We start from the raw sequence: 24,351 nt of genomic DNA, 5'->3' as shown, positions 1-24,351 counted from the left end.
GATAAAAATCAAGGCCACAAGTGTCTACTGTACACTTGGACAAAAAGAGCAGAATAACAACTTGTAATGAACAGGTAAAAGATTAGTTAGAGGACATCAGTAGCTAACAACTAATAGATGATTTGAGGAATGCTGGGAGCACAAGCACCTTGAAGCAGACAGTGACAGATAGATAATCACTCCGATAACACACACACACACACACAACTGTGGGGCTGTATTGGAGGAATTGAATGTGGCAGTGTGTTGGTTAATCAAACAAGACATTCCTGACTGAAACTCCTTGTTATCTGAAGTCAGAACTTCATTTGACACAAATTATTTGGACTTGCTAGTTTCTCACCCAAATTAGCCATTTGTTAAGTCAATCAAGTTGAGAGACCGGAAAACATGGTACTGCTAAATAATAGCATAATATTATGATGATATAATAATATGGTACTGCTATACCATGCTATAATAGTATGGCCAATATGGCACATCAATAATAATACCTTAATATTCTTTGTAATACCTTGGAATACCATGTATATACTATAGTACAAGGGTGGTAAAATATTATATATATATATATATATATATATATATATATATATATATATATATATATATATATATATATATATATATATATATATATGCCACACAGCTTAATAATGACAACATCTTTTATCGTTTTTAAGTGAACTTTTGCTTTATGTTAAAGCAGTTCTACATTATGGCTGCAGACTTTCTGATGCTGTATTTTGAAGCCTGCCAATCAGGCCTAAGATTATGCTGCCTCTTCACTGACCTCAGATACAATAGTTGTGCATCGGAGTATTTTTGTGTTCTTTGAATCTCTCGAACCATATCGATGTTCTGTACATTTATTTACAGGACTGTTTACAAGTGTATATGTGTAATGGAGATGCAGTGGTCGATCCCTGCGGATTTGCATCACTCTCTAATTTAAGTTGAAGCTTAGACAAGAGTCAAGAGTTTACAGACATCCATCAGGAAGAGGGAGAGAAAGAGAGAGAAAGAGGGAGAGAGAGAGAGTGAGAGAGAGAGGCAGGCAACACAAAAAGAGGAAGCCTCCATTCGCAAGAGCTGTGAAAGCTGGAATCAACCGGTCAGAACCTGCCAGAACCGGTTTATGGATCAGAGCAGAATCAAGATCAGCAATCCGGTTTTAAAACAAAAAACCTTCTCTGTCCCTCAGGCATGAGAATAACCCTCATCCTAATCTAGACAGCATTAACACACACATACACACACAGATAAAATGAGCCGAGCTCTATCTCTGCTGGAGGCTGCTGGAATGAGACCAGCACGCAGATACGGATAAACATGCTCTGCTATATAGAGACTTTAGAGGGCAGTAAGATATCTTATGGATATGGGGTATAAAAGTGGAGATGAGCTTTATGACTCAGGAACTGTTTTACTGTCTAGACTATCAGTAAAACTAAAAAAGTTTTTATGAATATGGGGTCCAGAGAAGTCTGTGACGGTGACCTAAAAGGATAAATATTTTGGTGCTAAACTGAAAAACCGGAGCAGCAGGCGATGACTGATCCAGATCAGTGCACGCCTCATTTCACTTAAAAGTTAGAGAGAGATATGAAACACTGACTCATCAGATTATCTCTTACCTCTGTACAGAACATGACAGTACAGGAGTCCGTAATATTCAACAGCAAAAAGTTAAAAAAATAGGAACTCATAATGTAAGGCCTGATTCCAACAGCATGCATATGCAGCATGAAGCAAAAGTGATTTCAGGGTTATTCTGAATACTTTCTTCAAGATGGATGGATGGATGGATGGATGGATGGATGGATGGATGGAGCGTCCAAGATCGCATACAGAGTAGGTACTACATTTGAATTTGAGTTTACTTCACAAGTATTAAAAAAGTATGTTCGATATAGTATGAATGAATTTCGGAACATACTACATCCGCCATGTTGATACTGTCACGTGACCTACCTTTCATTGTCAGATGATGCTTCACTTCCATTCATAAATCCCCTCCCATGGCCTAATGGGGCAGTAAAGTGTCCATCGAATGGCCACTTCAGAATCTCGGCGGAAGTAGTAGGTCATCTGGGGACTTTTCGCCTACTGTTTTTCGAACACTATGTATTCGGACATACTACTCTTTTGGCATCCTCAGTAGGGAAGTATTTGATTTCAGATGCAGTGATAGATAATTAGATATGACGAAGGAACAATCAATAGATTGATAGACGTATCAAGACATCTCTATAGTGAAGAATGGCTCTTGATAACAGAATGGTTTCTAAGTGGCTGAAGAACCTTTATTGTTTAAAGTGCAGGCATGATCACAAAACCATGTTATCTGCCCTTTTCTCTGGGAAAATAAAGTTAGTGAGTAAAAAAAAAGCAAGAAAGGCAGGAAGTAAGGGTTAGAGTAGTTGGGCTTTGGCTGTCTAAACAGTGGTGCCCTTTTGAGTGAATGAGCCACTCTTGATCAATATGAGCACCTTGGACCCTCAGAGCCAGATAACACGCAACACAATTACATGTCGTTGATTACCTAACAATACTAGCTCCCGATCGACACAAAGCAGGTCACGTCTCGTTCAAACCTCTCAAAGTATACATGTACATATGCGTAGCAGTGCGCGCACACACACACGCACACACACACGCGTCTGTGCAGTTATTGTGTGTCTGAACTTGAAATGCCACACCTACACATGAAGGCACTGATAAAGCACGGGGTTTGGCGTGGTATGACTGTTTGATCTATTATATAGGATAAGAGTGGCGCACAGTGACATCAGCATGTCACTAGGCCAAACCTATGCAGTCTGTCTCGGCCATCCTGCCAGTTAAATGAGGAAGAAGAAAGTATTATTTCCTCTATAGAAAAAGGAATGCTGAAATGAACGAGACACTGCCATTCTGACTGAAAATATGGTTTTAAATGACGATGATGTGATCATTTTTAAACGATTAATATGTAGCATGATGAGATCATCATGTATGTTTACAGATTGTGTGGATATGTTTGCCCAAATTAATATTTTATTGTTTAGACACTGCTCTTTGATTGCTGAGACTTTGTCTCATGTCATGTGACTACACAATTTACATCTTAAAGGTGCAATATGTAATATTTTGCAGTAAAATATCCAAAAAACACTAGGCCAGTGTTATATATTTTGTTCACTTGCAATATCCCAAATGTTTGCAACTATTTGTAAATCGTGAGAAAATTGCCATTTTAACCAAGGCTCTGGGACGTGTGAGGAGTCGCCTGTCAATTGCGTCATACCTGCGTTACCCTCGGTTTCCGGTTTTATTTTGTAGAAACCATGGAAACACCAAAGACGCTTTAATATTTACATGTTTTAATAGACAAGGGAACAACTGTTTTGATACATTTATAGACAGAAAACTAATTATTGTTATATAGCTCAACACGTTTAGTCTTATTGTTTAAATCTAATTTTCTGATATTTTGTGAGTAGCTAGCATAGCATAGTCAGATGCAGCTTTATTTTTAGTAACAGTAATACAGAATTTTCTCCACCATACAATACGTTTTAAAATTAATTGCATGCCATTTATCAACACAAGCCATCCAGCATTTATTAATATGATATTCTAAAATCAATCTATCTTACTGCAGTGTGTCTCAAACAAGCGTCTCATAACAGCCACCGAGCGAACGCTCAGAGTAACGTTATAACATCATTTTCAACACACTCAAATGTATCTAATATGATAAACAGAGCTGTGTTACCTCATACTCATGACCGGAAAAGCGGAAGCTGCGCCGGCGACTGTAGCATAATAAAAGTTCTGCTGCTCGCGCCGTGTGTTGCGCAATCGCTCCAGCGGCCTTGTTCAGCTCCAACAACACTCGGTCCTGCTCTGCTTCATACTACGGTAACGTTAATAATCGCATCCATGAATATGATTTTTTTCCCCGAGTCCTATCCCAATTCTTTTCCACCGGCTGTGAGGTGAAGACCACATGTCCCAAGATTCCACGCTCAAACTTGGCATCATCAAGCTACGCCTTTGTTTTGAATAGGCCTCTAGCGACCTCTAGCGAACAGAAAATATTACGTATTGCATCTTTAGTTCACCAAAAAATGGTAATTCACTCACCATCAAGCCATCCTAGGTGTATATGACATTCTTCTTTCAGCCAAACACAATCAGAGTTATATTAAAAAAATATTCTGGCTTTTCCAAGCTTTATAATGGAATACCCGAGATTTTGAAGCCCAAAAAAGCACATCCATCAATCATAAAAGTAATCCATACGGCTCCAGGGGGTTAATAAAGGCCTTCGGAAGCGAAGCCATGGGTTTTTGTAAGACAAAATATCAATATTTATAGTCCCCCTGTAGTCAATAATTTTATCCCTTAAAACTCATCTTTAAATCACCAAAATGCCATATTTAAACGTGATTTTTTTTCCTGTGTAAAAATGTCTTCATGCCTTAAAATAGCTTGAATATAACTCTACACCCTTGTCTCATTTAGTATACGCGGATCAATGCAAATTAGCCTAGCTCACGCCATCTCAGAGATAAACTCGCTCAACTTACTGAGGTAAACGCTGCACAATGGTTATAGTTCTTCATAATCGTAATATACATCATACATCTGCCATATTGCTAAATTTACAAGATTTTTCATATCACCAAAAAAAAAAATCAGGATCACCTGGCTTCTCTCGAGACTCCTAGTTCGCTGTTAATGATATGCTAAATCCCGCCGGCATGTTGACGTGATTGGTTACAAGGTAGTTTGTGACGTCACAGACACTAGTGATTTCAAACCACGGGTTTGAGACTGTCTTTTTTTTCACTGCAGTTTTAAGGGGAAAAAAATATTGTTGACATATGAATTTGCAAAAAAAAAACATTAAAAACACCACAAAGACATAAACAACATTAAAACTTGACGTAGGATGTAGGAGTAGCATAAATTTGAGTAGACAGCTCTCGTGGTTCAAACAAATAGGGCTGGGAAAAACAAACTCAAGCTCCTCTGCTCTGATATTGAAATCCTCAGACATTTCCCTTTAAAAACTTTAGTTCTAATTCATGACTGGTGTTTTGTTTTGCTCTGTCCTCTGCGCTTCTGCATTCATCTATACGTCACTCTTCCACCGGAACTAGACTCGTATACGGCAGTTGCTGGAAGCCAGTTATTATAGTATATAAAGTTTTAAATATGGATATTTCTCTTACAAAAACCCATCGCTTCACTTCATAAGCCATTTATTAACCCACTGGAGACGTATGGATTACATTTATAATGGATGTGGTATGTGCTTTTTGATACTTCAAAAACTCGGGCACAATTCAATCCCATTACAAAGCTGGAAAGAACCAGGCTCATTTTTAATATAACTTCAACTGTGTTAGGATGAAAGAAGAAAGTCATATACACCTAGGATGGCTTGAGGGCGAGTAAATTTTGGGACAAACTTCATTTTTGGATGAACTAGCCCTTTAAATTTTCCTATCAAAATGATTGGCTCCTATGGCTCTTTAATGTAAAGTATTTACCACTGATTGCAGATGAAATTTGGCAAAGCACTTGTCGCATTCTAAAATGTAATTCATTTATTACATGTAATAAAAGAGCCACAAAGGATTTCTCAGTAAATACCACTACCATTTTATACTGTGCCAATTTCCTCAGAACTGTTTATCACAATTTGATAAACTCAACTTATAAAAATAGCTCTTCCTGAGATTGATCATTTAAAAAAAAAAAAAAAAAATCTCAATTTGCTCTCTGTTTGTGGAGTAGAAGAATTAACAGACATTTAAAAGGTCTCATTTGTCATTTTCTTTCCTGTGGGAGACTGAAATTCATAGGCAGATTTGTGCTATGTGATTGTGTGAGTAAGTATGTGTTAGATGTTGGAGGCGTTTGAAGTTTAAGTCTGGAAACTGTAAAGTAGAGGTTTATTCAATAGTCACAGCTGGAACGCAGGTTTGGACTGCTGTAGAGGATCTGTAGGGGGGTGAGGGTGGTGTGTATGTGTGTGTCTGTGTGTTGGAGGGGCTGGGGGTCTCCAAGGTTTCCACAGCTGTCCAATCAAACCCATCCCAAACCTACCCACCACGGCCCACTCTTTTCCCAGAGTCCACAACAGTGGCCCCCAAGAGGGGCCTACGACTCGACTTCCTGTAAGAGGGAGAGCAGAACAGGAAGCAATTTGTCACACAGGATTAAACGGCAGGAATAATAGAAAGAGGAGAGGAAAATGAGTGTGCCTTTCTCCAAAACTAGACATGGAAGCCTTGAGGGAGAAAAGGCAAGAGAGAAATGCAAACAAATGGAAATATAAGATAAAGGGGCCTAGACAAAATATCAAAACGAACTGTCAATCAAGTGGTATGTTGACTTTACTGAAACATGGATGAGGGATAGAGACATAGACATCAATTCAACTTATTATAAGTTGGGTTAAAGAAATGAGAGAGCGCAAGAGATGAGAACAGGAAGATGATTTGGAAGGGAAAGTGGAAAGTGCTGTTGAGAATGTGACTGTTGTTTGGTGAAAGATGTCAAATTAAACACCCTGAGCACTGATTTTGATGAGGGGAGGAAAGGAAAATCGTGCTTGTTTATGGAAGTGACAGCAAATTCACCTCCAAAAAACCTCTAAAGTCCAGCTGCAGAAGAAAAAAAAAAAAGAAAAAAAAACTGAGCCTGCACATTAGGGGTCTCAAACTCAAATGACCTGGGGGCCACTTGGGTCACTGAAGTACTTTTATAAGCACAATTAAAATTATTATTTATTATTTTAAAATTTTAGGGTCAGTAACAAAAAGTTTTTAGTTGTATAAAGACTAAAAATAAATTGCAATTAACGTACATTTAATATTTGTAAATAATTTTATGTCAGAAACATTGCTTTGAGGCCAGCGCAACAATGCTTCAGGCGATTTCAAGTTTGTGTTTTTTTTCCCCCATCCCGTTTCCCTCTCCTATGACTTCTGTTTCAACTATCCGACCATATTAAAAGGCAAAAAATATGACCTAAAAGGATATGCTGTAGTTGTGCAGCATGTGAATAATATATATATAAAAAAAATGAATAAATAAGAAATGTTATTGAATGCCAAAAAACAGGGGAAAACTGATTTGCAGATTTAAGGATTGAGTTTTTTTATGTGTGAGGTGGGGTGAATGAAACTACCTTGTGGTTGAAGACGTGAACTCAGATGTTTTGTATGTTTTCAGTGGAATAGCGTCATGGAACTGGAAACTCTGGGGTTGGTAATACTGCCAGGCAAAACGGTTAATATGAAGGCAACGTAGCACTGTGTGCATATCCCTCCCTCTTTGACGCTCTCTGTGGCCTAGGCTCACTAACCTAAACCATCTGTGTGGCCTACACTGACAGGAAACTGATAAAACAAATGGAGGGATGGAGGAAAGGTAGAAAGAAAGGAAACATATTTTATAAACCCCTCCATAAACGTCCACCAAATCAAGGGGATTTCTTTCGTGTGTGTGTGTAAAACTTTTACTGCCAACTCCATGTGACTTACAGTAACAGACATCAATAGCTTGATTAATCAATGGTTAACACAATAATGATAAAAGCTAATATAACCCAGTTACCCATTATACTCACACGTACACACTCTCTAAGTTTAAATAAATCATTGGTTCATCACTGTGATAACTGTGATAACTCCCCACTGTCAAAGCTGACATTATCATGACATTACAAATACACAAAGAACTAAGTAGGTTCTTCACTCCTTGTTTATACTTTTATTTTATACTTCTCTCTGCAGTACACTTCAGAGTGTGCAACAATCTCTATATTCACTAAAGTTCACTTATGTGCCGTGTTGAACTGTAGTCAATAGATGATTGATTTTAATCCAATTAAAATGCAGTGCTGCTTATTTAGTGACCAAATAAGCTATGCCCTTGCTGGAAGGCTTGCACACACTTGACCACATGTGTATGTATATACAGTATGTGTGTGTGTGTGTATACTGCCATGATTGAAGGCAAAATTGTCCCTATAAGTAGAGAAAATGGGGGACATTCAGGAAAATCCTCATTTGGAAAAAAAAAGTTTGCTTTCTTTCCTAGTAATTATATATTTGGGTTAGTTTCTAGTCATTTTAATTAGCTTTACATAACAACAATAGAGGTCTATGATATGCTAGCATTTAGACAGCTAAGTAAACGTGCGTGTGCGTGTGTCTGTGTTTCAGGTATTCCCTACATTATAGGGACAAAATGTCCCCACAAAGATGCCAATATCCAAAATCCTTGGCCATGTGGGGACATTTTTGGTCCCCAGGAGGAAAACAGCTTATAAATCATATTTTAAGTTTTTTTTGAAAATACAAAAACGCAGAAAGTTTTCTGTGATGGGTAGGTTTAAGGTTAGGGGATAAAATATACCGTTTGTACCGTATAAAAAATATAATGTCTATGGAAAGTCCCCATAAAACATGGAAACCCAACATATTAGAAACCATGAAAGTCCAGGCGCTCAGCTGTTGAAACGTGGGAAACACATTAGCACCAAGCTGTGACCTGTCAGGTTGACCCATTAAATGGACTGACAGTGCAGAACAGCTGGCCAAGTGGAGAAAGACCTGAAACCTACAGCCAAACATGAACAAAATGATCTTTTGTTTGAGATTAAAAAAAGGCAGAGAAAGGAAAAAAAACCAAGAGACAGATACAAAGACAATACATTCTTTCAGATATGGTGATTGAGGACAGTATGATGGAGTGAGACTTTCTGACCTCTGCTAAAAATAATACAGTTTACTCAAGAATACTGCCAAGACATTCCACATCCAGCCAGCTGAGCGAGACAGAAAGCACTCAGGATGACAGGACGTATGCGTCTAATCCGTGATGAGACTGAGCGACCTCTAAACGCGATAAAAGAGACTGAGTCACTGTCTGGCTGAAGGTTTCATGCAAATCTCAACCTGCTTAAACACACACACACACACACACACACACACACTTGCTCTAGATTCAAGGCTTCACAATCTTGATAATACAATAAAATAACTGCTCAATTGTAGTGATTAATTGTACAGTAAAACGTTTTCTGTATGTGTTTGATTCTTTGTGCTGTGACACACCCAAAACTATGACACAGTCAGGCTGGCCCACATACCACCTTACAAGCGGCTGTATAACCTGAAAAAATGCTGTTCTTTTCAACCTTCTATTCATCAAACAATATTAAACAGTCATTTTCAACTGATAATAATAAGACATGTTTCTTGACCATCAAATCAGCATATCAGAATGATTTCTGTGGGATCATGTGACACTGAAGACTGGAGTAATGATGCTGAAAATTCAGCTTTGCATCACAGGAATGAATTACACTTTAAAATATTCAAATAGAGAACAATACCTATTTGAAATTGTAATAATATTTCACAATATACTGTTTTACTGTATTTTTGATCAAATAAGATGCAGCCATGGGGAGAATAAGAGCTACTTTCTGTATGCTGCATATATCAAAATACCATGGTGTTACAATTTGATACCAGTCACTGCACCGCCACAATACGTTTTTGTAAGAGTGTGTGCTGTACGGACTGACAAATCTATTTGTATTCACATCTCCCTCTGTCCAGGTTGGTGAAGGAGATGTAAGACAGACATACATGCGCGCTCGCTCACACACACACACACACACGTCCTATTAAACATCATTAATGTCTGAACTCACCAGGGTGTGCCGTTGGCTGTGCGAGTGGGCTGAGACAGAGTGACCTCTAGTTGCCCCTGTAAAGGAGAAAGGACAGAACACATGGGTATCTGGCAGGTATTGATCTCACACTTCCCTTCCAGTAAACTCTGCTACATATTCTCAAAGGATGTGCAGTACGTGGAGAACATTCGGTTTCTTTCACTTCCTCTGTTTCGATATCTTCAACAAACATCATACGGTTTGATTTGCTACTTCAGTTTTGGGTTGGCATGATACCGAAGTTAGTTTCTTCTTATTTGTGTCATCATTGATGTACATGAGAGGGTTTTGTTCCATTTCCTGTTTGTTTAGTTAATGTTTATTTTAGTGTGCTGTGTTAACCTAATGGTGTTTTGTCTCTGTTCGTTTGACCCTGTGCACCATCTCTATATATATAATAGTATTGGCCATTTTCTATGAATAGGCCGCTTGCGATGAATTATGATTCATCATGTGGCTTTATATTTTACTACCTGTATTATGATCAGTACCTTTTATGTTAAAAAAAGCAGATTTAGGCAAGTATATTATCATTATCTTACTTGATGAAATATACAGTTCTAAGTTGTGAAAAGCTTCGATATGCCATCCCGTAATGCCTGAAACAATGTCACAGTATGTTAAGGTGAATTTCTAGCAACCACATCTGCTGTTTTATACTGTAAAATTTAACAGGATATTTTTTACAGTGACCAGTGTAATTGTGCAATACTCACAATACCACAGCAAAATTTAATAGCAACTAACAAGCTAATAATACACTTTAAATTTAAATTGAAGTAATAGAAGTATTAATATAAACATTTTAAAACTACATTTTGTTGACAGTCCAGGTAAAAAAAAAAAAAAAGTTGGTAATGAAACAGCTGGTCTTACAAAAAAATTAAAAAATAAAATAAGAGTGGTTTAGTATTATACCAAAATGTCCATTGTTGCCCAATCTAGTTGCACAAACCATTCACAATATGCTAAAAAGAATAGAGGACTCAAAAACTAGCTATCTGAGATGTTTTGGCTGTTGACGCCTATGCAGGAGATTGACAGCGTGGGGGACTATAGGCTTCAAGGGGATGTCCGGATTCTTTAGTGCATTCCTCAGGTCTGGCTTCCCCTTCCCAATCTCAGAGCTCATATTAAAGAGGGGAAGACGGAACAAGAAAAGAGCTCTGGACTCCAGCAGGGGTCCAGGAAAAGTCAACCTGAATGACCTGGAAACCCTTTGATGTGGTTCAACACAGCTAACCAAAAGAAAATGTAGCAATTGGTGGTATTGGCAGTCAGCTGGTTGTATGGTGTTTCATCAGTTCAGAATTATGAATTAATGATGTATTTAGTCATGTAATTTGTATAGCAATTTGTCAAACAACTCTACAAATGCCTAGTCTAGTGCTGTGAGTCATGAGGTAATTTCCTGGACTCAAAAAGTCTCCCTTGGTTGGAGAAAACCTCCAGTGCGCTGGGGATATAAAGCTGAGGGGTACAAAACTAACCAAACTTCCTCTTTGCTACATTATATAGTGTAACATTCTGAAACTATCACACACAATCACCTAGCAGTCTAAATTTGGACTTCCCATTGACCTCTATTGTTCTTAAATTGAGCTAAACAAGGCAAACATCACTATTACTACTCACGCTTAAGCTTAGGTATTTGAACAAATCCTTGGATACTAAACTAGTCTTGCACTTTTTGATTTTGTCAAATCATGCAGCTATTCAAGGAGACGTGCTATTTCATTTCCCTGTGGACTTACAACTTTCACCTGGTAACAACGCAGTCAGAAGAGTCAGAACACCCTAGCAACTGCAAAGCCACATGCTGAAACTACCCAAAACACTCCAGTAAGTGCACAGCAATGCACTAAAAACACAGTTATAACATCCTAGCAACCATATCGCAATGCACTAAAAACAACCCAGAACACCCTAGCAACTGCATAGGAAACATGCTTAAAAACACACACACAAAGTAACTGCACAGAATTGTGCTACAAACACACTCATTGCCCCCTAGAAACTGTATTGCAATGCGCCAAAAACACCCTGAACACCTTAAAATGTATAAAAGTTAAAATCTATTTACTATTATTTCTCTAACCAACTCCTGAACCCTGACATAAACTGACATAAATAAAATGCATTACAAAAGATAAGCGATTTGAAGAAATGCGTGTTATTGATCTTATTGTGAATGATTCATCCATGCATGTTTCACTTTTTAATGGGGTCACAAGAGAAATCAAATTTTCCTTGGTCTTTTGGCATAAAAGAGGTCTTTGTATCATTCAAGTTCCATAACCTTAAAACATCCTCATCATCAATAAAAAAGCATTTATATAATCAAGCTGTAAAAAGCTTTGTTTGGAAAAGAGGTGGCATGTGACGTCACAGGGGCAAAATCATTTGCAAGACAACAACGCCTACTTTTACATCATCGCATCGTTGTCCTCGCCCACTGGTGTTCAGTCAATGAGCAGCGAGTGAAATTAAAAAGTAGGCCTATGAGTTTACGATAAAATAAATTGTTATAATAACAAGATTGCAATGCCATGCAGACGTTGTGCTGTTTTTGGCTGCGGAAAAACATCATCCTTGCATAAACCGGTAATGACGGTTAAACGGTTAAATTCATAATGAATAATCCTAGTATTTTTACATCAAAGAACGCTCTCTTTATAATGGCTGAAGCGGTCGATCACGCAGCGCGAGTGTATCTGGACATTTGCCAAAACTCCCGTTATAGTGATGCTCTTACACTACACAGTGAATCTCTTACTGTATTTCAATCGTGTTTGCATTGTTAGTTAGTTATGGTGAAAGCATTTCGTGAGAGCGCAGAAATTACATTGCAATGACGAGATCACTGCATTCACACGATCAACAGACTCATCTGCTCAATGCTCATCACAGCAACCTTCCATATGATAGTAATAGATTTAAATATAATGCAATAATCAACACTTTTCATGATCTCGACAGCTGTAATAGTAAAAATGTAGTAAATGTATTCGAAAGGATTCCACATGTAAGATGTCAGCCAATCACAGCAGTGGGTGTTTACACTGAAGTCTCACAGCAGACACGCCCCTTAAAACAGAGCGTTCAAATCAGAGGCCTAAAATCAGGGTAGAAAATAGCCGTTTAGTTCTAAATTATGACAATTCTTTGATGTAAAAATCATATTAACATTATAATTGCACCCCAGGAAACATAATAAAATAATGATAAAAAAAAAATTAATTTTCGACCTCTTAATCAAAAGGTTATAACTTATGTAATGGTGAAATGACAGACTTCTCTAAGGTGGCATATGCCAGACTTCTCCAATAAATTAAAGGTGCTAAAGAGGATGTTTTGTTTTATACATTTTTACAATATTACTTGAAACTGTCTTTACTAACTGATAAAAGACTATTTATTAGGTGCACTGAAAGGAATTATATTAATATACATCATCTGTGCACGAGGTAGGGCCTTAAAAACATCAGCCAATTGGCCCTCTGGCTTGTCAATCACTGCCGTGACGTTCCTAGTGAGAAACGAGCGCGCGCTCCAGTAACTTTCCACACTCCACAGGCGCTGCATGCAATGTTTTTGTCAGGAGACAGGAGTCACAACTGCAGATTATGAGTTACCTGCGGTGAGTCCGACATAATGAATCCACTAACACGACACAGCGAATGCCGGTGGTAAACACTCGTGTTCCAATACTTGTGCACAAGTTTTGGGAGGCGTTCCCTCGAAATGAGCTGTGAAGGAGGGGGGTTGTTCTTACGCATGCGCTCATTTCAAAAACTCACAAACGGTCTTTGGATTCTCGACGAAAAGATCTTCTGTAGCACCTTTAAGTCAATTTAAACTCTTTCTTACCAATCGACTACAAGCTCACATTTAGGTCTGCTGCCCTCTAATCAACAACCGGATAGAATCTTATTTTTTAAAATTATTATTATTATTATTTAAATTTTCTTCTCATACCTTTTTTCCCTACCATTTCATTCAGATGTACCAGAATAAGAAAGAAAATATCTGTCACTACTTCCGTTTCATCGACACTAAGATATGTTAGTGTAACATTACATTAAAAATGTAACATTGTTAGTTTCTTTACAAACCTTTCAGCTTTTGAGCTTTTCTGATTTGGCTAACATTCTTCAGTAATTTAGTCACTAGGTCATAAACACACACACACACACACACACACACAATCACACACATGCATCCCTCTATGAACAAGTGCACTTGGTAACAGCACCTCTTCTGTAGAAATTGGCAGTGGATTCAAACGCACACACACTCAACTGCTGCAGGCAGATCATAACATTCAAAACGAGGGCCGTTCACAGAACTGACAAAGAAACAGAGAACTTTTGTGCTCAATCCGTCTACACGCAATACCAACCAAGTTCTGCCACACCCAGCCCCTCTGGACCAACTCTGTCCCGCAGCCAGCCCTTCACACCCAGTGGACAGTAAATACACACTGTCCTTCCCTGTGGACGGATCTGATGTCAGCTTTAGTTTCCTCTCTGTGCTACTTGACATACATATAAACCTGAATATTAACCCAAAAATGAAAATTTTGTCGTTATTTACACATCATTTTCATGTTGTTCCAAAATTGTATGGCTTTCTTTCTTCTGTGGAACACGGAGAAGATATTTTCGAAGAAATTTTTAAAAATTGAACCCCTTTGACTTTCACTCTATTGAAAAAAATCTTTTTTTCAATATATTTTTTGTGTTCCATAGGCATGAGGGTGAATAAATGACAGAATTTTCATTTTTGGGTGAACTATCCCTTTAATGGTATACGAGAGGAGGGGACGAAGAGAAAAAAAAAAAAAGACATAGAGGGAAATATTTCCTACTTTGAATTATGTTGCCTCTGTCAACACTATTAACCTAAAACACACACAGAGTGAAGCATTCGATACCTTCTGGGAGGTGATGGCTACAAATAAACGTGTCAAAAAGTGTCCTGAAGGATTAGCTTGCTCCTACCGTTTTGCCAGCAATTTTCTTGTGAATGGCGCTGTAGTCAATAACAGCAGTGTTTCGCCATACAGGCAGAGAGCAGCCCGCAATTTGCAATAAATACTGTTTATGAGCGGATTCTAGTTAAAGTTGATTTCCAGGAAAATTACAAGGAGACTCATTTATACAACCATGTATTTCTACCCACTGAGATGACCATCTGACCCCTGTCAACCGCCCACCCACTGGCAGGCCCGGGCTGCGGTGCCACGCTCGGCTTGTCTGCGGGTTCCCGTAAACGGCTGGTATGCGTTGGCTTTGATTCTGCCCTTTGGTCCACTGACTTGGTGAGGTTTATCAAAATCAATCCCGGCTGTAAACTGACTCATTCTGACTCCCCACATCAGCTGTAACTCTAACCCCCCCCCTCACCTTGACCTCTTTCACAGACACGCACTTCTATGTATGTGCGTGAGCTTGTGTCTAAGTCTGTGCCGCTCTGTAGCATCATGTTTCGGGGCTTTGGCACAGCCTTGGAGGAATGTTCCGTGCTGGACCGGGGGCTCCTAAGGGTCACGAGGCTAAAGAGTCAAGAAGACGATTCTTTTATTACACAAACACTTTCAAAGAAACTCAAACATTTCAATGAAAAGCAAATACAATTTTTCTTTTTCTATTCCAAGTTTAAATTAGATTTCTTGTAAAATTACGGTAACACTATGACATTCACTCCTTATTTACTGCTTATTAATAGTTAGTAAGGTAGTTGTTGTAGTTTAGGAACAGGATAGGATTAAGGGATGTGGAATATGGTCATGCAGAATAAGGCATTAATTTGTGCTTTATAAAAACAGTCAATATGCAAGCAACTAGTTAAAAGTAAGAATTATTCCTCATACTAAAGTATTAGCAAAATTTCATTTAAATGCAGCAAAATGTATCACTAAACACCATCTGAATGTATTAAATCACCATGTCAAGAAAAACATTAAAATATTAGCGCATTCCATGACAGGTTTGGTGCTATATCTATGAAACGCCATCCAGGTCAGTGGCAAGACGCTTCACAATTAGCACGCCACAATTTACAACTACAGCTGCTAAGTTTAGTACACACACGCATTCACAACGATGGCCCAGTAAGATGGATGGCTGCGGTCTCTGCCAGAGGAAGAGTGGAAATGAAAGAGCAGGGGATGGAGGTGAGAAAGAAGGTAAAGTGTGTTACAGAGCAAAAGGGGTGTGTATAATGAGACTCGCTTAATGTTTAACCAGGGTGGAGAGGCACCATAAATGTTGGACAGGCTCAGCAGGAGAAACTGAAAGGTGTCATTAAACCTCTCTTTCTCGCTCTCTCTTCACCTTTCAGTTCCTCTGAGTGACACACGCTGCTTCTTTTAACCCGTAAGGCACAAAACCACAGATCAGAATTCAGATGAATTTCAGGAAAGGATACATCCAGATTCTTCTTTGGTAGCATGCCTTCCACACTGAGCCACTTCCCAAAACATATCAAGAGTTTACAATGCTCAGAGTTAGTTAGTTTGTTTTTAGGTTTTTTGTTTGTTTGTTTTTTTACACAACAGAGTGATGACATCATTTTGTTGGCCAACCCGGCTCCCTGGTTCACACGACAAAAACCCAATAGGATTTTCCCATTGGATTACTGCAGAAAAAAAAGGTCTGTGACCATCAAAATATTTGGTTCATTATGGTAATCTTCACAAATGGACACAAAATTGATGAATTTTGAAGCCTAAATACAATCACCATGATGTAAACTGCTACACATAGGCTATAAAAAAACTACACCATGGTCAAATTACTTTAAGCTTCTTTTAAAGTCTTTATTTTAAAAAAAAATTCCTTGCAAGAGCACAATTATAAACACAATGAGGTTGTAAAAAGCGGACTAGCGAGTAGATGAAGTTTCCTGTTCGGTGTGATGACATTTAATGTACCTGATAACCTCTGTAGTCCCATTTAGCCACTTGTTAGCAACCGCCGTAAAAGTCGTGGAATAAAACGTGAAAAAATTAGCTAGTGTTCTCTATTTCAGGCATTTAGACAATAACCTATTCAAAAAAACATTGACGATCAGGACGACTGAGCTGGAAGTTCTAAAATGCGAACTGGTTACTGGGTTTTTTTGGCCTACAAAAATATGTCATCCCTGCGGCACTCTATATCCAAGTAGAGTCTGATCAGTGGTTTAAGTCAGTTAGGAAGACTGGGAAAGGTATGGCGTGTGAGCGGAACCTCTGGCAAGAGCATTCTGGGATGAGGAGCAGGATGAATCATCCGGGCAGGAGATGCCGTGATGGGTTTGTTCCGTGGCTCACTTCCGTTCCTATGTCCCAAGAGACAGGGTTGAGTAAGCAGGCGGAAATGCCACTGCTCTGCCAACCACGGGCCTCTGGAGCAGATGTTTGCATTTTTTTTTCTATGGTTCTACCCTGAAGGGACTTTTAGGGACAGGCAGGACTAGCCAAACAAAACATAATATTAATTTACCTTTTTTTCCCTGAGTGTTTGTTATGTGAAACACCAAAACTTCAACTTTTTATACTGAATTTCAAAGTATCAGTCAAACCCGTTTTTATGTTTGTGTAACAGTTTGTCTAAATTACGGTGTGTTGCTGGCAAACTATAAGACTAAAAAGTGAAAACATAAGGGGAAAAACAAATGTTGCGTTATGGAAAATCAGTTTATTTTGCCCATATCTCTGTAACAAAAACAACAACAAAACATTAAACCTCAATTTAAACCTGCATAGCGCACGATTTTGGCTCGCTGTAGAGGGTGTGGGGGAAATACCATCTCACAGCTCTGTGGTTCTACCGTTATACATTAACAGCACCAGGTCTGTGCCAGAAATTACTGCCAGTGTGTTTCTTTCCCAGGATGCCCTGCTCCTCACCTCAACAGCTGCAGTGGGCGGGTGCCCTGGTGTCATAACATCTTCAAGGCACAGCGTGAATGTCAAAAACAAAAAAGAAAGAAAGTTCTGTGTCTCCTAAGAGAAGCACAGAAGAGTGAAGCGAGGGTAGTTCGTCACTCTAAAATAGGAAAGAGGGGGGAATGCAAAGGCGTGAAGGACAAACAGAGGCGCTCTTTCAGCTCGCCTGCTGTCTGTTTGGCCAGCTTGATTACGGGACCACTGCTGACGTCAGAGTCTCTCACATGGAGGAGCAGATCCCTGAACCAGCACTACAGTGCTGCACACCTCCAACAGGCTATAATGACCTCAAAGGGAAAATCTGTCACCTTTGTGTTATTCCAAACCTGCTTTCTTCTGTGGAAGAAAGAGATTTTGAAGAACTGTTTTGCACCCCACTGACTTCCATTGTATGGACAGTTGAAACATTTCTCAAAATTTTATGTTCCACAGAAGAAATAAAGTTATTTGACATGAGGGTGAGTAAATAATGAATGAACTATTACGCTTTAATTTAGCATTATAAGTTATGAGCCAAAATATTCATACTAGGATGAAATGTACAGTGTTAGGGGTAAAGCATTACAAAGTCTTTAGATTAGATTTAGAAATAAGAGTGTTGAACTTCCTTCTCCTGTATCCTATTCCTCTTTAATCCAGAACGGCAGCACAGATGAAAGGTTTTTTAGAGCTGCGCCCTCTACTGTACAGGAGTAAATATGCATTTCCTTCAGCCTCAAGCTTATTCATTTCACTTTGGATGTGAAAGCGCTTTAACATTTGCCAAAATAGAACTTTTTTGTTGTCATTAAAAAACAAACAAGCAAGCCCTTTTTTGAGAAAAAGTAACGCAAATGTAACGTAACGCATAAAAGAAGTAACTAAGTAACGCAATTAGTTACTTTTTTTAGGGAGTAACGCAATATTGTAATGCATTACTTTTAAAAGTAACTTTCCCCAACACTGGAAATATAGGGTTTTTTTCAGCATACAGTATCTCACAAAAGTGAGTACACCCCTCACATTTCAGCAACCATTTTATTAAATGTTCTCAAGGGACAATACTATAGAAATGAAAATTGGATATACTTTAGAGTAGACTGCTTGTAGAGCAGTACAGTTTTACTGTCCACTGAAAATAACTCAACATACAGCCATCTGAGCCAAACAAGTTTATCTTAGTCTCATCAGACCACAGGAAATGTTTCCAGAAATTCATTCTCTTGGACAAGTTGTCTTCAGCAAACTGTTTGTGGGCTTTCTTGTAAGCCAGCTTCAGAAGAGGCTTCCTTCTGGGACGACGGCCATGCAAATCAACTTGTTGCAATATATGGCATATGGCCTGAGCACTGACAAGCTGACCTTCCACTTTTGCAACCTCTAAAGCAATGCTGGCAGCACTCATGCTTCTGTTTTTTGAAGCCAGCTTCTGCACCTGACGCACAGGACAAGGTCTCAACTTCTTTGATTCAACTTCTTTGGCCTGTTCCGAGTGGAAAACCTCTCTCTATGACCCTGGCCACTGTGCTGTAACTCAGTTTCATGGGGTTACCGATCTTCTTATAGCCTAGGCCATCATTGTGGAGAGCAACAATTCTATTTCTTTGCCATGAGGTGCCATGTTGAACATCCAGTGATCAGTATGAAAGGATTGTACTCAAAGCACCAAATTTTAACTGCTCTAATACAAGATCCACACATTTGTATGGTACTGTCAAGCAGACAAAAACATGAACATGATGAATGGGACATGTGGCTTTGCATGGTTAAACAACATACAACTGTTATTACTTAGGGTGTACTCACTTTTGTTGCCAGCTATTTTGACAATAATGGCTGTATGTTAAGTTATTTTCAGAGGACAGTAAATCTGTACTGCTATACAAGCAGCACATTGACTACTCTAAAATATATCCAAGTTTCATTTCTATAGTATTGTCCCTTAAGAAGATATACTAAAATGGTTGCTGAAATGTGAGGGGTGTACTCACTTTTGTTGCCAGCTATTTTGACAATAATGGCTGTATGTTAAGTTATTTTCAGAGGACAGTAAATCTGTACTGCTATACAAGCAGCACATTGACTACTCTAAAATATATCCAAGTTTCATTTCTATAGTATTGTCCCTTAAGAAGATATACTAAAATGGTTGCTGAAATGTGAGGGGTGTACTCACTTTTGTTGCCAGCTATTTTGACAATAATGGCTGTATGTTAAGTTATTTTCAGAGGACAGTAAATCTGTACTGCTATACAAGCAGCACATTGACTACTCTAAAATATATCCAAGTTTCATTTCTATAGTATTGTCCCTTAAGAAGATATACTAAAATGGTTGCTGAAATGTGAGGGGTGTACTCACTTTTGTTGCCAGCTATTTTGACAATAATGGCTGTATGTTAAGTTATTTTCAGAGGACAGTAAATCTGTACTGCTATACAAGCAGCACATTGACTACTCTAAAATATATCCAAGTTTCATTTCTATAGTATTGTCCCTTGAGAAGATATACTAAAATGGTTGCTGAAATGTGAGGGGTGTACTCACTTTTGTGAGATACTGTAAATATAGTACAGATGTACATTTGAGTTAAAGGTGGATCTGTTGAGGTGATACATTCAGCTGCGGTCTCCTGTGGCAGAAAAAAAAGGACCGTTAACAGTCACTGCAGAGAGGAAGTATCCAAACACACACGTCTGTGGGGTCTGACCACCTGCTTGAGTGTGTGGCCTACAGAGGGTTGGGTGCAATGGAGGAGGTCTTTGTGTAAACACGTCAATGGATGTTTCCGGAGCGGGCTTTCCTAGACTTCAGCCAAACCAGTCCTCTCCGTACCCTCCATGTTTTCCAAGCATGTATTTCCTCTCTGGCAATAATAGTTGACAGTGAAAGCCCAACTTCCTTAAGTATCTGGTTTTAAGTCTGACTAGGGGGAAAAGCTTGCTAATATTTCATCAAATTGAGCAAAATGGGTAATTAAACTTTCTTAATCAGTTCTTTGAAGGACATTAAACTTATATAAATGAAGGTAAACTGATTTAGCCTGCAAAATTCCTAATTGGAAAATCCAGTAAGCTGTTAGCTATGTTTTGGAAGAGGGTAGCTAGCTAGCTAGTCTAAAGGTGTGGTCACATTAGAGAAATTTAGAGGGCAAAAAGGTCCATTGTGTATTGTTGGTAGTATGAAACACAAGTCACTTTCAAACCAAGCTGCTTTCTGTTGGTCAATGTGTCAATGTGAATTTGTGTGACCAACTTAAACCCCATGTGAAATCTGCATGGGGAAATTCCCATTTGTGTGGATTCATAGTGATATGACTGGGTTTCTCACACGACAATTCACCAGTAAATGTAACTGCACCTTAAGCACATCATTAGCTTAAGATAGTCAACCTGGATTTTGATATAAATCAGCTACCATGTTGCACAGTTACCAGTTTAGCTAAATTTTCCAACATGTTACAAAGTCCTTAAGGAATCAGCTTTGTTAGTCCAAACCCCCAAAGGGCAGAGTGCTAATTATAAACAACAAAAAATAAGACGTCATCACGACCTAAGAAGCAACCAAACCGTTTCTTCTAGAAAGGACAACTGAAGGTTGTTACTCGGACTATTGATCCTGCCTGGCATGAAGAGGAAGTCAGGCTTTGCAAATGCACTCTAGATATCAATATTTTTTTTTTTTTATCAATAATCAATAATATCACCGTGGCAATAGTGAAAATAGCAAGAGTGAATTGTGGTGGTGGTGCAACAGCAAGAAAAGGCTGATGAATCATAATTAAAGTTCAGGCTGTGTGTGCCCTTAAACAATGACTCAGCAAATGGCAATTCATATTACAATAGGCATTCAAACAGTTAGAGCTGATTATCAAGTCTTTAAAGCTGCTTCATTACTGTATATATGATACCCAAAGATGTGGCAACCGCTTAGTTGACTATGTAACATTATCTAACGGTTACAACATATACAGGAGTCTGGCTGTGTTCAATGATTCAAATTAATCAAATTTAATCATGCAATCAAATTCAAACAGAGTTTGTCTAAAACTCCAGAATCACCCATTCATATGTCTAAATTAAGTCTGTGCTTTTAGACTATCTCATCTTACACTTTAAAAAGTATTGTTGTTTTTTTCTTTTGGACATTTTTCGTTTCCTTTGGTCTTTTCTCGTTTATAAGGACTGCCATTGGTTCCTCCTTAGAAAAAAAAAAATAGACGCATGATGACCCTGGGGAAAAGGGGGGATGCACTGACCTATTAACCTCCTATATTCTCTACCCCCATTACCCTGACACATGCGCACACATGCAGAAATCCTTCACAGAGCCATAAATGGGTTAATGGCATAAGACTTCACCAAGGAAATATGGAGATTATTGATTTTAGGGTGATTAGTTTATAGAGGATGGATGGGGAGGGGATAAAGGGAGTAGGGCAGATAAGAGGTCAGTCCATAAGTGATTGCTGCAAAAGGTCCCTTAGGCTGTTTCTTATTGATTGGTCCAGTGTATTGTGTGTAACATGATTTCACAATATGGGCCTGATTATAAAACCAGTGAGAGACTCATAAAGTGTGTGTGTGCATACGTCCAGACATGTCAATATCTCTTCATACCTGCCTATCGGAGGACTGAAATAAACTGTAGACAGTGCATTTAAGGTAAGTCAGCATTACAAGTGAGTGTTGGGTTATAATTGAGCGTGGAATACTTTTAGTTGTCGGCAACTAGCCATCCCAGGAAGTACATAGGGTCTACTGGAAATATTTCTGCTTTAATTCAGAACAGCTCAAAACAGCCTTTGTGTGAGTGTGAGAAAGTCTCACTGGCTGTTGAAAAACTCATTTAGTGTATAAGAGGGGATCAATACCAGAGATTTTACTGACAGAGGAGCCATTATTAAATATTTGATCATGCGGATGTGTTCAGTTGCACAGAGGCGTAAAATAGATGGGGAACCTGAGTGCTGGCTCAGCTGAATGCCCTTTACTGTTCATTACATTTCACAGGAACCCTTCATCTCTGTTCTTCACTATGATTTATACCTTTTTAACGCACACGGGCTAATCATGAAACACCTCAACACTAAGCTCTTGTGTGTGGGAACAGTGGAAATAATACATAAGAAGTACAGCTGTCTTACAGGCAAAGGATCAACAACATATTTTGTGTCATTCATTTTTTCACTGTAATAGGGTTGCTAGGATTAAAAAGCCCTCAAAACCACATCCATAATGAACATGTATGTATGAAAGTCTCACAACTTATATATGGGAAGCACTGGTATCTAACATGCAAAGCTTGAGCGCTCAAAATATGACCAGTAAAACTGGTTTTGCTTGGTGTTCTCATCACACTCCATTTCCACCACTTAAAACTGAGAAATCAATCCATTTTCCATGTCAGTGCTGCTTCAAATATATTTCAACAGTATTATAAATAATTCACATATATGAATGAATATAAAAAAATCATGCTCTTTTGAGCATCATACGCATATAACTTATAGAATGTTTGAGAATGCCTCTGATTATAGCAATAAATAATGTTAATTAATGTTTTTCTAGTATCCTTTCCAATTTCACTAGTAACTATTCATCAAATTTTAGTACTTATTCATTAGATACTAGCACTTATACCAATATAAGACTAGTAGCTATTCCATTAACTGCTAGCACTTATTCTTTACATAGGCACTTATTTATTTTACTACTAGTCATTAGTTTTAATAGTACTTATTAAATATTAATACTTAATCATTATACATGGCACGTAAAAAAAAGGCAATTGTGACTAGCAAGACAAGTAATATAACTAAACTAGTGATATTCAGGATAGCTGCTAGTAGGGTCTCATAAATAAGTACTAGTATAGGAGGACTAAATACTAGTAACTGTTATGAGAGTTTCTCTACCTAACAAAATGTACTAGTACCAAATAAAAAGTTACTAAACTGGAATTGGCACACTAGTTGAAAGTGAGATCTGAACCACACATTCCCAGAAAATTCGATGTGTTAATTTTGAAACATGAAAGTTACTTACTTTTTACTAAAAGTATTAAGTTACTAGACCATTTGAAAATGATAAATATAAGTTTTTAAAAAGTTAGAGTAACATCAACACATATATTAACTTAAACTAAAGGAATGAACCATGATGGGATGTCAAACTGTGGTATCTAGGTAGTCAGCTTACTATGTTTTGAGACAGCTTCAGTTTTGTCTACATACCCGTCCAGTGTGTGTGTGCTCGTCCTGATTGCGTAACTCGAAAGACTCTTCCTCCTCTTTCTCTCCATGATCCCGAGCCAGCAAACTGAAGCCTTGTCTGCAGCACACAAGCCACCAAAGTCCCTGCAAAGGCATTCAAATCACGGCGTGTCGTCCAGTCTCTATCCGTAAATGTCCAGTGATGTCCACCGTCCCGGTGCTGTCGTGCAGATGGGACAGATGGAGGATGTCTAGCCGCATGAAACGGGCTGATTCAAGAGAATAAACTCCTCGATTTCGGCTGAAACTACTGAGAAATGGCGCGTTTTATCCAAATACGTATCCAACTTCAGAAAAAGACTGATAAAAGACTTTGATCCCACGGGTACTTTCAAATTGAGAGTAGAAAAAACATCGCGTCTTTATCGGCTTCTGCCGCGTCTGTGATTCTGCGGGACATGAGCATGCAGAC

General features: G+C 38.5%; 1 protein-coding gene across 1 annotated transcript in view; it reads right to left on the bottom strand.

The window, feature by feature from the left end:
• plekhh3 (pleckstrin homology, MyTH4 and FERM domain containing H3) overlaps positions 1-24,327 on the bottom strand; it is a 45,623-nt gene extending 21,296 nt beyond the window's left edge. The window contains exons 1-2 of the mRNA XM_048196158.1: positions 23,901-24,327; positions 9,731-9,786 (exon numbers count right to left, since the gene is read on the bottom strand). Of these exons, the coding sequence (XP_048052115.1) occupies positions 9,731-9,786; positions 23,901-24,035 (191 nt within the window). The 5' untranslated portion in view covers positions 24,036-24,327. The remainder of the gene's footprint in view (positions 1-9,730; positions 9,787-23,900) is intronic.
• Between the last annotated feature and the right edge of the window lie 24 nt (positions 24,328-24,351).

This window comes from Megalobrama amblycephala, linkage group LG1, assembly GCF_018812025.1.
Source record: "Megalobrama amblycephala isolate DHTTF-2021 linkage group LG1, ASM1881202v1, whole genome shotgun sequence".
Taxonomy (NCBI): domain Eukaryota; kingdom Metazoa; phylum Chordata; class Actinopteri; order Cypriniformes; family Xenocyprididae; genus Megalobrama; species Megalobrama amblycephala.
The sequence above is the reverse complement of the archived record's forward strand: the minus strand, read 5'-3'. Positions and strand labels throughout refer to the sequence as shown.